We start from the raw sequence: 12,550 nt of genomic DNA, 5'->3' as shown, positions 1-12,550 counted from the left end.
TATATACTTGCCACAAAGTATTATGATTATGTAGATACAAATTAGATTTGGACAGGTCATTCACATTACATTGGAGACAAGTTCTCTTTCGCAAACAACTAAAGGTACATCCAGCGTTTAGGGATTGAGATAACCCAAAATGGAAAACATCTGGACATTAAAAAAGATGTGGCAGTGGGATGTTGCCAAATATTATATTATTATTATTATTTCATCCTATACCCTTAAAACGATACCATGAGAATATGCATTTAATTCAAGAGTTGTAATAAAGTTCCAGTGTTGCCCAGTGTTGTGCAAAAAAAGTGAAGAATCACTAATTAAAGTTCTGGCGATCTGATGGTTTTTCCGCACTCAACAGCCTATCACAAAACCTTTAGATCTTAATTGAACCTGAATTTTTAATAGGAGCTGCGGAAGTTATTTTAATAGCAGTGATGCCACTTTTTCATACGGTGTGATACCTATTCTCATCCCCAAATTATTTTATAAAAATACATCTCAAAAACATTATGCGTTTGAGCAATTGCATCATTTCAGGTTCTCAAACTTTGAGTGGTTGAGCGAGTTATATCCAACTGTGAAACAACGGGTCCTTCTACCATTAATATGGCCGCTCAAAATTTGGAAGCCTTTGCTAACTCTCAAGCTGTGTGAGATTTCTAATCACCTATCACCTCATAAGATATGTAACTCGTCTTCCTGGCAATTGAAAGTCTAGTAGTTATGTACACCAATATAATGTTTGAATATGGATGCCCCAAATTACATCATTTTCATAAATTCATTTCTATTTCATTAGATAAAAGTAATTTGCTGATGTCCATAGTAGGCTACATAAATAGGATTCTCGTGCTTGTGTAGGGCTGCTTAGTGAATGTATAGAAGAGAATAGGTTTGAGTGCAATGCAATGGCTTTTGCATGCCTCTTAAATAGGGCTCCCAGTTTTCCGTTTTTACTGATTTTTACAGATAAATACAGACAGAAAACTATTTTTTTCCTGTCTGTATTTATTTTTTAATACAGAAAAATACGGAAAATATGTCTTCTTTGGATGTTTTTTCTACTGTCAATCATGAGTGCCAGGTCAGTAGATGTACAGATTTAGAGGTAGGGGAGATGAAAAAAAGACAACACATGTCCTAATTAAGATTAATTAAGTGCAGATCTACAGTTATTTATGCTAATCTGCAATGCAAGTGTTTTCATATAACGCTATTGCACTGTATACAGTTGAAACCTTTTGGACATTCAAATGCGAATGTACATTTATCAGTCAAATAAATGTGGAAAAATACCCATGGCAGCTTCATTTATACAGAAAACACAAAATAGAAATGGATAAATACAAAAACAATTGGCAAAAAATAAATATGGATAAATACAGACGGAAATGTAGAAAAAATAAATACCATAAAACCGGGAGCCCTACTCTTAAACTACAGTGCATACATAGTGTGTTTTTATGAGGTGAGTAGAGAGCAACGAATAGACAAAGACATCTGGGAGCAGTTTGTATTCTACAGTGCATCTACATTCTGCTGTTGTATACTGCTTTTATTTTCACGATTATTATGTATGATTAAGAAAGAAAGTAAGTAAGTGGTGGGTGTCGACTCTAAGGCTCGTGTCAGAGGCCAATGCCTCCCCACTCAGTGGCATCTTCAGACCTGTATGCGAGCCATAGGGCATCCGTTTCTTTGAGTAAAGTTACTATTTTGTGCCCTTGCAGAGATGGAGCTGTGGTGCTGTTGTAATGTCATACGGTTTTGAATCTGCTATCTTTGGATTGATTGTGATTTCTGTAGCACCTGACGATTGTTAGAAAGACACAGCTGCATAGTTTAAAGTGGAGAGTAGAGCACTGTTCTCTTGGGAGATTCTGCATGTTAACAGCCTCATTATACTAATTTTGTTTCAGTTGAAATCAGTGTTGTTAGGTTTTGCGTTTCTGATGAGGTTAGCTTATTACAATCGATTTAAAATCAAATGAGCGTGAGTAACTACATTGATTTATTGCTATATTGATTGATGTAAAGAGATTGAACTATAGTAATTAACAGTACAACAAAACAGACTGGAACATATGAACATATGTTTTCTTAACTACAATGCAGATTGTATCACAGAATAACAGTGTATTTCCTATTTAAAATATTTTATTGTCTTTTAAATACAAAAGTGAAAAGCAGTAAAGCCAAAGAAGGTATGCTATTCCGATGGAACATGCATCATATGGATTTGAAAGGGTTGCCCTGTGTGCAAATCCCATTCTTGAACAGAGGAAATCATGGACCTTCAAAAAAATATCCTGTGTGAGAGATAGTGCTTATAGTACACAACACAACACAACATCTCTTGATGCTGATCAGCCCCAACCCCATATGAGCAATACCATAGGGTGAAAGTTTTAAGTGATTTTGTGTACTGGCTATGTACAGTCTTGCAGCTCGGCTGCAGCAGTTCCTAAGATCTCCTCACAAAATCATTTTGCCTCCAAATACTTTGTTTTTCCTGGAAGAGATTTAGTGAAGAAAAATTTAGGTCATTATAGATTATTATTGAATGATAATCCAGAAGTGTCAATTAAGCAGTTTACTATATATCCTGTATTGTCTTGAATGCATATGACCTTCAGTGGCTGCAGATGAAACTAAAAAAGGAGAGGGGGAAGAGAAGAACCAGTTGTACCCTTCTATGTGGTAGGATAGGGTAAGAAGAGATAACTCCAGCTGAATGTGTTGTGAAAGATCTTCCAAGCAGCTGTGAAACCAATAAAGAGCTGTGGCATAGACTCCTGTACAGTGGTAAGCCAAGATAATAGAACGTCAAAGACCGCCTTGAGGAAGGTGGCAGATAAACTAACTACGAAAAAGAGCATCTGCGTCCCATTATCTGCAGCTTTCTAAATGCTGCTTCAGTCTCCGAGGAGTGCTGTCGCTCTTCTATGACCAGGTCAAAACCCAGATTGAAAGGTGTCCAAGGCATGATAGTTTTCATATCCACCTGGAATGCTGTAGTATTTACAGTTCGGTTTGCCAACAGTGGAGAATGTAGATGTAGTATTTCTTCTTTTTTTTAAACTGAGGAAGGATTATATCTTGTTTAAAGGAGGAGAAACAAATGTTGTTTCAGAATAGAGGAGTTGATTATCCTTGTGGTTAGTTGGGCAATCAAAGCAGAGCATTCTTTAATAACATTATTGTCATAGAGTTAGCAAAGGACATTGAAGATTTGCAAAACTCCAGTGTTGCTATCATTCAAGAATTTGGCCGAAATTGAAGTGGAGTGATATGCCATTAGATGACTATTGAAGGACAAGGCAATATCATTAACCTACCAGAAAATATTGAACAACTCTCCCGACACCATAGTGAGAATACGTGCGAAGTGGGTGGAGGACCGGGTAGCATAAGCGATGAGGAATGGCAAGAAGCACTCGCATCCCCCAGAGAGGTAGCCATATGGTCCCTATTTAGATTTGTGCAATTAAAGATTCTACATTGAACATATTATACATGCATCACACTAGTTAAAATGGGTAGACTTGACTCAACACAATGTCCTAAAAGTTGTGGTCAAGAAGGTACGTTTCTACATCTATGGTGGGACTGCCCAACAATAAGAGTATTGGAATAAGGTTATAGCATGCATGTTGACTCTGTGTGGGATGAATGTGGAGGCATCGCCACAATGGTGTTTACTACATGTATATGGGAGAAATCGGACCTAATGGTTGTAGAACGAATATGGGTCTCACTGGGTTTTGTGGTAGCCAAACGCAATATAGCAAGAAAATGGAGGGCAAGTTCAGCACCCATATTCAGGGCCTGGGAATCCAATATGGATTGGTGTATGCAGGCAGACAGGGTGGTTTAAGAGGGAAGAGGCTGCCCACAACAATGAACAAAGGTCTGGGTGAGAGGGATGCTCTGCCTGCCTGTTAGTGGAAATCCCCCAATCAGAGACGACCAGGGCAGAGCAAAACAATTGTATAGAGGTGCTCTACGCGAAGGATGCGGGGCAATGATCATAAGATCAAAAGAAAGTGTTTGTCCTGATATATGTAAGACATGTAAATTGTGAACTTACGCTGATTGAGATGATTATTACTGCCTCCTGTATTTTACTTCAACTGCAATAACAAGATTTACAACAACAAAAAAGTGGAGTGGGAGGATGGATGGCGAGGTAATAGTTAGTGATGATTCTCGACGATTATCAGTCACAGACAAAGCTGCTCAACTTCCGTTTTATTGGAGGAACACCTGGATAGATTATTGATGATGGTCTGGGAAGGAGACAGATGCCGGTTTAGTAAGAGCATTGATTGTGGAAAATTTGGTTCTTCCAGAGTTGGCACAAGCACTGATGTTGTTGCTAAAAATGTTTGTTTTGATATAGAGTCTTTCTTTAACTAGTTTTACCCAGTGTGTTATACGTCTTTATCCATCTAAACAGCAGCCTTGCTTTTTTTTTGTATGGTCAGACTAAACCACAAGTAGAATGTTTATTTCAATGCACTTGACCACCTTACCAGGGGCGAAGATGTAACTTGCATGGGTGTAGTGATTGATGGCACTTAGATGGTAGATTTGGATCATTGCTACCTATGTAGTAGTTTGGAAATTTTTACAGACGAGGTTGGCATTCTTTTTAATATCTATAATGCAGTTAACACTAAATAACAAGCCGATTGAAACCTCTGGCAATGACAGAGGTGAATTCTAGTTTCCACTGGTTGTTAGACCTGAAGTTCCGTCTAGCTCCTTCTCACTACATAAACATACATACATACATACAAAAAACAGTTTCATTTAATTAAGTCTTTAGATCCCATAAAATGCAAAAAAACAAGTAATATTACTCCATGCCTCCAATTCTCATTTTGAAAGTAAATGTAAAGTTATGTGTTTTTCACTCATTAGGCATATTTAACCTAGAATAGCAGTTTTTGTATCTTAAATACATTTTGCACTATTTTATAAACCATTTAATAGCTTTCTAGAGTTTGATTCACACGTCTTGCAGTGTGATCCTGGATAGATTCTTAAAGATCTCTTGGAGAGGGCATAATTTATAAGGAAAAGCTAATTAGCCATATAGCTTTTTCTACAGAGAAGATACTGTTGCACCTAGCAAGCAAACGTATCCTAAACGGATGTGTACCAAACTGGGATGATAAAAAGCCCTATGTCCAACTTGCAACCCTTTTTTTGGTTCTGTAAATTTCCAATCATTGTGCTTTTCTCTCCTAAAAAGCAAAATAAACTTGAGATCAAATGAGGTCAAACAAAATCTACGACAGTTGTGAAATTAAAAGTAAAAAAAAATGCCTAATCCATCAATCAGAATTAAAAATATAAAGTAATCTGCTTGTACTCTGGAACATTATTTTGCCTTGATGTAACGCAGTTCTGCAGTAATTTGTGAGATCATGGACAGAACATGACTGGAGTGTTGGGTATAGTTTGCACAGTTTACCATAACATGGGAATTTCTATCTATTTTGCGTTTTGCATTGTCACTATAACATCCCTTTAACAATCTATTTTTAAGGGGGACCATAACATAACACGTATATTTGTAAAGCGCACGTTCGCCCCAGCACGGGGCATCTTGGCGCTGAAATAACAGATGTATTTTGTTACCTAACTCAATGGTACTCATTTTATCGACCTCAAATGGATGAGAGGCTGAGTGGACCCGCTGGGATTTGAACCTGTGACCATGAGGTCAAACACAGGCTCCTGCAGTGGATGCATTAATCCACTGAGCCACCAGACCGTGCTGGTTTGGGAGAAGGGTGGTCAGGGGCAGGGGCATTATAGGGTGTAGTAGAAGGATGCTTTGGAGATTTGTAGGATAGATAGTAAGCTGTTGTTTAGGATCAGGTATGGACACAGCAACAATGGATAGTTCATTACCATGGATGGAGTTTCAATAGTGATGTCCTTACTGGTTTATTGAACTGCATATACCTTTCACAATTGTCAGTCCATTTCGGGCATGGCTTTGCCTAGAAGCAAGAATATCGAAGCAGAGGAAAACTTGAGGTAAATGGACTACGGGATAGAGGACACGCGAAGCAACGTTCCATGGGGTGAAACTGATGCAAGAAGAGCGTAGAACCTTTGTTTTGAGTCCACCTGATACAAAATAGTCTTCAGCGTGTAAGGTGTTAAACCTCCGAGGGGGGCATTCCTTAAGGGAGATTCACTGGGTTCAAAAGTGTCAGCGGCAGAATGTAATGTGAGAAGGTGGCTGGGAAGATGTGTATGACCTTAGTGGAGGAAGAGGCTCCTTCATGCAACATAAAATATCCTATAAAACAAAGATCTAACCTCAGATATTGTTTCCTGTTTGCGAGGAAAGACAAACCATAGAGTATTTTCAGAGAGATAGCTAGTGCTTTGGTGTAACGATACTACAAACAACGCAGGCCCCATTAAAAGCATACATGAAGAACAGCTGTTATGCCTTTTTAATCCGGATTACCACTTAAAATCATGGCACAAGTACATTTTATGGGGGATGCAAATTGTTACTCGAAAGTGCCTACTTTAATGCCATCTGAAACCCGGAATAAAATCCTTACCTAATGTCAGCTTCTCTTTACAAATCGCAGATTTATGTTGCAATTTATGTTGCGTCTTTGGGTCTTATGAATAGTAAATATGAAGGTAGTAATCCACATAATGTTTTTTAGGAATGATTTTTTCAACTCTGATTATATAGTTACGCATGAGGATTTGACATTGCCCAAACCTGTATTTTTATTTTTACAGACAAAGCATCAACATTGCCACATGAACAAAGAAAACTTCATGCAGAAAAGGTGAGAGAGCCTCTCTTGCATCATGGCCAGGCAGACTGCTCCTCCACAGAGTTCTTCTTTGTCAGAAGTATGAGTTAGGCTAAATAGGTATAGTCAGTGCTTAGTTTGTAAAACAATAAGTGCCGGGGGGGAGCCTTGTGAGGAGACCACTGCAGCTTGCATCACCCATTGACCATTCCAGTGACAGTACCAACACAACTACTAGTGTGACAATTCGGACTATTTGGATAACCTATTAGGGGACTCGCTCCGTTCACAGCGCAGCTCTGTCTGATAGGCGCTGCTGTCCCCTTTGCTGCTGCTGACCTGGAGGTCAGGAGTTCGAGTACCTTCTCCACCCGCAGACTCCTGCCTGCACCTCATCCCTGGTGGTCCAGTGATAGAGCGTCACTGCTCTGCTGCTTGACTGCTCTTCTGTCTCTCTTCCTGCTTTGTCTCTCTCTTTCTGCTTTTTCTGTCTCTTCCTGCTGTTTTTGTCTCTCTTCCTGCTTTTAATCTTTTTATTTCTGCCCTTCTGTCTCTTTCTGCTTTTTCTGTCTCTCTTTCTGCATTTCCCTCTTTCTTTTTATCTCTTCCTGTTCTCTGCCTTTTGGATTTGCTTTTTCTTTCCATTTTCCTCCTCTTTTCTCCTTCGTCGCCCCTAACACTGTGGTCCCCATGGCCGTTCCCCCTCTAGTGTCCCTACCAGCATTTTCCTGCTTCATAGCTGTCTAGCAACCCCCCAACTCCACAGCACTACTTAATGGCGTCCTCTGTGTAGTGAACTTGCAGTCCACTGACCTTTTACTGGACTCGCTCCTTTCACAACGGAGCTTCTTCTGGTAGCTGGTGCTTTCACCGTTGCTGCTGCTGACCCAGCGGTCAAGAGTTCGAGGCCCTCCTTTGTAAGAGTAGAATGTGTAAGAGTAGAATGGAGTGTTGTACAGTGCAGTGGCATATGTTTCAGTGTAGTTGCATGTGATAGGATAGAGTTGGGTGTATTTAAATGCAGTACACTTGAGTGATGTAGAGTGTTGTAGCATGGAGTGGAGTAACACAGTGGAGTGGCATACAGTTGAGTGGTTTGTCATGGAGTGGAATGTTGTAGAGTGCCGTACAGTGTAGGGGGATAAAGTGATGTAGAGTGATGTAGTACCGTGGAATATAGTGCAGTTGTATGTCAGAGTACAGTGGAGTAAAGTTATGTGGAGTGCTGTAGAGGGAGTTGCATAAAACTGGTAATAGGTAGGGAAAAATATCAAATCTACTTACCGATATCTAAGGCCCTAACTCGGAACACAGTTAAAACAACATGGCTGCCTTTTCCCTATGTAAAAACAGCCAATAGCCATTATACACTGCCTTGTAATTGACATGTACCACGGTATACCACTTACCAACTACTGGACCAATTGACTTAAAATAAAAAGGATCACTCACACACCATAATCTATATTCCTGCCAAATTTTATTAAAATCCGTTTAGCCTTTTTAACGCTACAGCCAGGTACAAAGTCTATAGAAAATGCATAGATGGACAACACATTTTAGGACCCCTCTTTTTTCTTTGCTCTCCTTTAATGAATCACCACCAACGTTTGCCCCAATGTTGAAAGAGCAATAGGTCTGCAAACGTTTTTGGAGATTTGTTAAACAGGGACAAAGTTATTACCTGTCAAAAATCTGAGGAACTACTATCTATGGGAATCCTAACTATAACAACAGAGTATATATTCACCTCAAATTTCCCATTCCCTACCCACATTGGTATCTTCCCATCTCTTGTGGAAGATTGTACATCCTGGAGTTTTACAGTTGGAATGTTGAGAGCTCTCTTCAGATCATATGAGGAGAGCTTGGTGTCTTCATTTTGCAACCTACATCTTAACAAGCTGATTGCTCATTTTTGTTAGAAGAGCATTTTAATGACTTAATTGAATATTCTTATAGTGACCTTTAAACTGCAAAATGTATCCTTGTTCCTTTCTGTTTAGAAAAAAATATAATAGCAAAGAATTAGAAGATCCCACACAAGAAAGAGTTCACCCCGATTTAGACCAAAAGGGACATGGTAGTTAACACTTGTAAACAACAAAATTCCCTCCTGTGTCAGGTACACTAAGATTTCAGTATTTCAAAATAGTACGCACTGAACCCTAGTATACCTCAATATAACATATCGTAACTAGTCTGTTTAGGTAAGTATATTATATTTTATTTATACACCAAATATCAAAAGACCTGCTTTTGATTACAATTAAAAATTAACAGTTAATAATCATCATATTAATAAAACCGATTGACTATATATTCAACATAGCTTTATATGAAAATCAATAGAGATCAATTGTATACATTCAAAAAGGAACTAACATGATCAAAAACCATATCTCAAACATTAGCACAATTAATAATATTGTTAAATTGTTTTTAACAAAAGTATTAATTGAAAATACTGTAATCTTAGTGTACCTGACACAGAAGGGAATGTTGTTGTTTACAAGTTACAAAAGATTTAGAAGAACCATATCTTAATTTTACACACAAAATAAAGCTTTTTTTTCTTCTCCAATACTTGGATTTGAGTGGAAAAGTAGTCTTATCTTTTTAACTCTTCTTGTGCCAGTTATGTTCTTTGCTGCATCGATATCACTTTTAATTCCTTATATACATATATATTTGATACACAATTTCAAGACTGTTCCCGAGCTAAGCCCTTGCAGAGAAAGAGTTTTGAATAACCAAGTGGGGCACATCACCTACCTCTGCACATTGATGAAAGATTAGATTGAATGATCTACATTTTCTCCGAGTCTGGAGGAGGGAGACCCTGAACTCTAAGCTGTCGAAGAGAGAAAGAGTCACACTGTCTCCCGCTGTGAAATAATTGAAGCAGATGTTGTTTGATATGGGGTCAATCTTGTCTTCAAAAAATGGTCCCCTGTGAGCGATAGCTGGAGTGACAGTGAGTTGATACTTTTTCCTGAACCCTGGGCTTGATTTCAACTGATAGGGAGTCGATGTCCTAGGTACCTGAATGTGAAATGTATCCTGCAGGGTTAGTTATCTCCTGTGTGAAACTGCGGAGAAGACACCACTGGAGTTTAGAATACTTTGTCGGCCCCGTTACATAAGTATGCGGTCTTGCAGATTTATGCCACCCTGCTCACAAATGGTATCTCACCCCTGATCTGGAAGGCTGGAAGATGACGAATGGGAGGAGGCCTGTAGACATCCCGGGCGGTGGCTTTCTGTGCGGTGTTCTGGCTGATCTAACTGAAGATTTTCTGTAAGGCATTCTATGCAAGAAGCCACTGTCTAAGATATGGAAAACGGATAACACCTGATACCTTGGGGGACAATAATACATACCATATGGGGGTTCCCTTAGTATACAGGGATACTGGAAGTCTGTGTGTGGCCGGAAATCCTCGTTCATAGATTGCCCCCTAGTGCTTACCCCACAGCTGATGATGCTGGGAATTTGGAGAACCAGACAATGGGCAGGTACTAGATCCTTTTTTGTAATGTGGCACTGATGGTGGGGAGGAGAGATATAGTGCAATGTTGAAGGAGGGGAGGTAGCAAAAATGATGGCAGTACCTGAATGGGAATCCAATTTCAACTGGTGCATGAGAGGAGAAGTGGTCTACCAGGTCAGGGGCTGTCCTCACATATGTGATCAGATCTGGGGCCCTTAGAGGAGTGCAGAGAGGGACATGGATTGAGGGGACCTGGGTGATGAGGCGGGGATGGACAGCCAGGATGGGATTCATGGGTGGTGGCTGGTAGTCGGAGTTGGGGAATGCCGATTTGGATCTACAATTGCCAATGTGGTGAATACATGGATGCAGGTTACTGGATGACGTATTTATGTGCCTCATATTAACAGTGTTACTTTTGCATGTTGTTATAAAACCTAATAAACAGATTTACAAAAAAAATGATCCTATGCTCTTCTTGCACCTTTCCTACATCCTTCCATTCTCATTAGCTGTTGCTTCCTTATCAAACTGCTTCTCCCCTCCGCCTGCCATAAAATAAATAATGCTTGTTTTTAAAGCCCTGCTGAGGTTTCTTCTGCAGACTTTGTGTTATTAGAATAGTATTTTAAGAGTTGCTGCAGTTTTGCCACAGATGAATAGAGCTTTGCCTTACTTTGTAGGTTGCCAAAGCATTTTGGATGGCAATTGGTGGAGACCGAGATGAGATTGAGGGTCTCTCATCTGGAGATGACGATTAAGCTGCTTTCGTAGCCACATCCTAGGAACTCCAGGTGCTGCCTGTGATGAACAGAAAAGGAAGGAATGTACGACTCCAATGACCTGCAGAGATCTGGCCCACAAGGAAGACCGGTGTCCTATTAGAAATGTTCACTTGCACTTGGGATCATGCTTCTAAAGCCTCTTATGTGCGATACCTCAGTTTTGCCTTTAATCATTTAGCTTTGTGTCTGGTTCCATTTTGACCGCTTCTCTTAGTATAACTTGCTTTGCTCTTCTGTTACATTGATCATTTTTTATACTGCATACTTCTCTAAAATAATAGTTATTTTCTTTGAAATCTCTGCAGCTTTCCTGGAATTACATGAATCGATCACCGCTCCATAACTGTTCCCTTCCTACACATCTGATGTATTGGAACCTTGTTGAACCTAACAGTTTGGGTGTCAGGAAACTTACTGCTACCTACTGTTTCATCACAACACACTAGCACTTCATGACTTCTGCCACTAGCTTTTGGAATACAGCACTCTTGTGCTCTTAGTTTAGCAATAGTATTTGCTAACCTAGGATAGGGATAGTTGATGGAGGCCTTGCACACCCACTGAGAAATTAATAACTCGTGGGCATGGTGACACTTAGACCATACTGCCAATCAGCATCATAACATTATACACACTTTATTGAGAGGATCATTGGAATCACATATGTTACAGTATCATTAGGTATCCAGGAGAAGGGATGGCTGGTTTATTTTTGTAATGTTGAAAAGATACTTGTTGTTTGCACTTTCTTCATTTTATTAAATGATTTGTAATATATAGTTATTTCTTAGACATTTGTCTTGATTATTGAAAAGTTTCAAAATAAATATACAAATTGTTAAAGGAAAATAGAATGAACATTCTTGTAATACACATAGACCATATGATGTTTAAGCCTGTGCTTACAATTAGCAGGGCAAATAAATGCTATTTAAACACTAAATTCAGTGTCCGTTTCTCCATTTCATATTTCAACACATAAAATAAACTGTGCTGCGTTAGGGCCAAGTTATGTTTTTTTGAGTTTGTTGGCGTCTTGTCTGGGATATAAGGAAAATGGTCAGGTTAACACGTTACTTGTTTGAATACCCCTGGGCAGTATTTACATCAAATGTCCCTTGGGTTAGAATTGTTAACTCAAACCTTTCTCACTTTTGTTCACTGGGACTCCTTTAAGGGTAGGGTCACACTGATTTGATTCAGGGTGACCACCTGTAATGGCACAAACATGCTAAGCAATTATGGAGAATGCTTCTCGACGTATTATATGGATTTGGAAGCATAATTCCCTTACATTTTCAGTTTGTCACTTAACCCTACAGCTAAGAGTACCAAGAAATAATTTGACATTGTCAAAAGCTTTCCATTTCCTCCTTATATTGTTTTGAATGTTTCCCAAACCCCAGTCTTCTGTATGTTTTCTGAACCCCTTTTGAAGGGTCTCTTTGATCCTATGTAGGCTGTA

General features: G+C 39.2%; 1 protein-coding gene across 1 annotated transcript in view; it reads left to right on the top strand.

Annotated features, from left to right (window-relative positions):
• The window catches only part of AAGAB (alpha and gamma adaptin binding protein), a 152,095-nt gene extending 140,067 nt beyond the window's left edge, over nucleotides 1–12,028 (top strand). The window contains exons 9-10 of the mRNA XM_078683050.1: nucleotides 6,790–6,839; nucleotides 10,984–12,028. Of these exons, the coding sequence (XP_078539176.1) occupies nucleotides 6,790–6,839; nucleotides 10,984–11,061 (128 nt within the window). The 3' untranslated portion in view covers nucleotides 11,062–12,028. The remainder of the gene's footprint in view (nucleotides 1–6,789; nucleotides 6,840–10,983) is intronic.
• Nucleotides 12,029–12,550: the final 522 nt, after the last annotated feature.

Source organism: Lissotriton helveticus, chromosome 3_1 (genome assembly GCF_964261635.1).
Source record: "Lissotriton helveticus chromosome 3_1, aLisHel1.1, whole genome shotgun sequence".
NCBI classification, from domain to species: Eukaryota; Metazoa; Chordata; class Amphibia; order Caudata; family Salamandridae; genus Lissotriton; species Lissotriton helveticus.
This window is presented reverse-complemented; position numbering and strand designations above follow the sequence as displayed.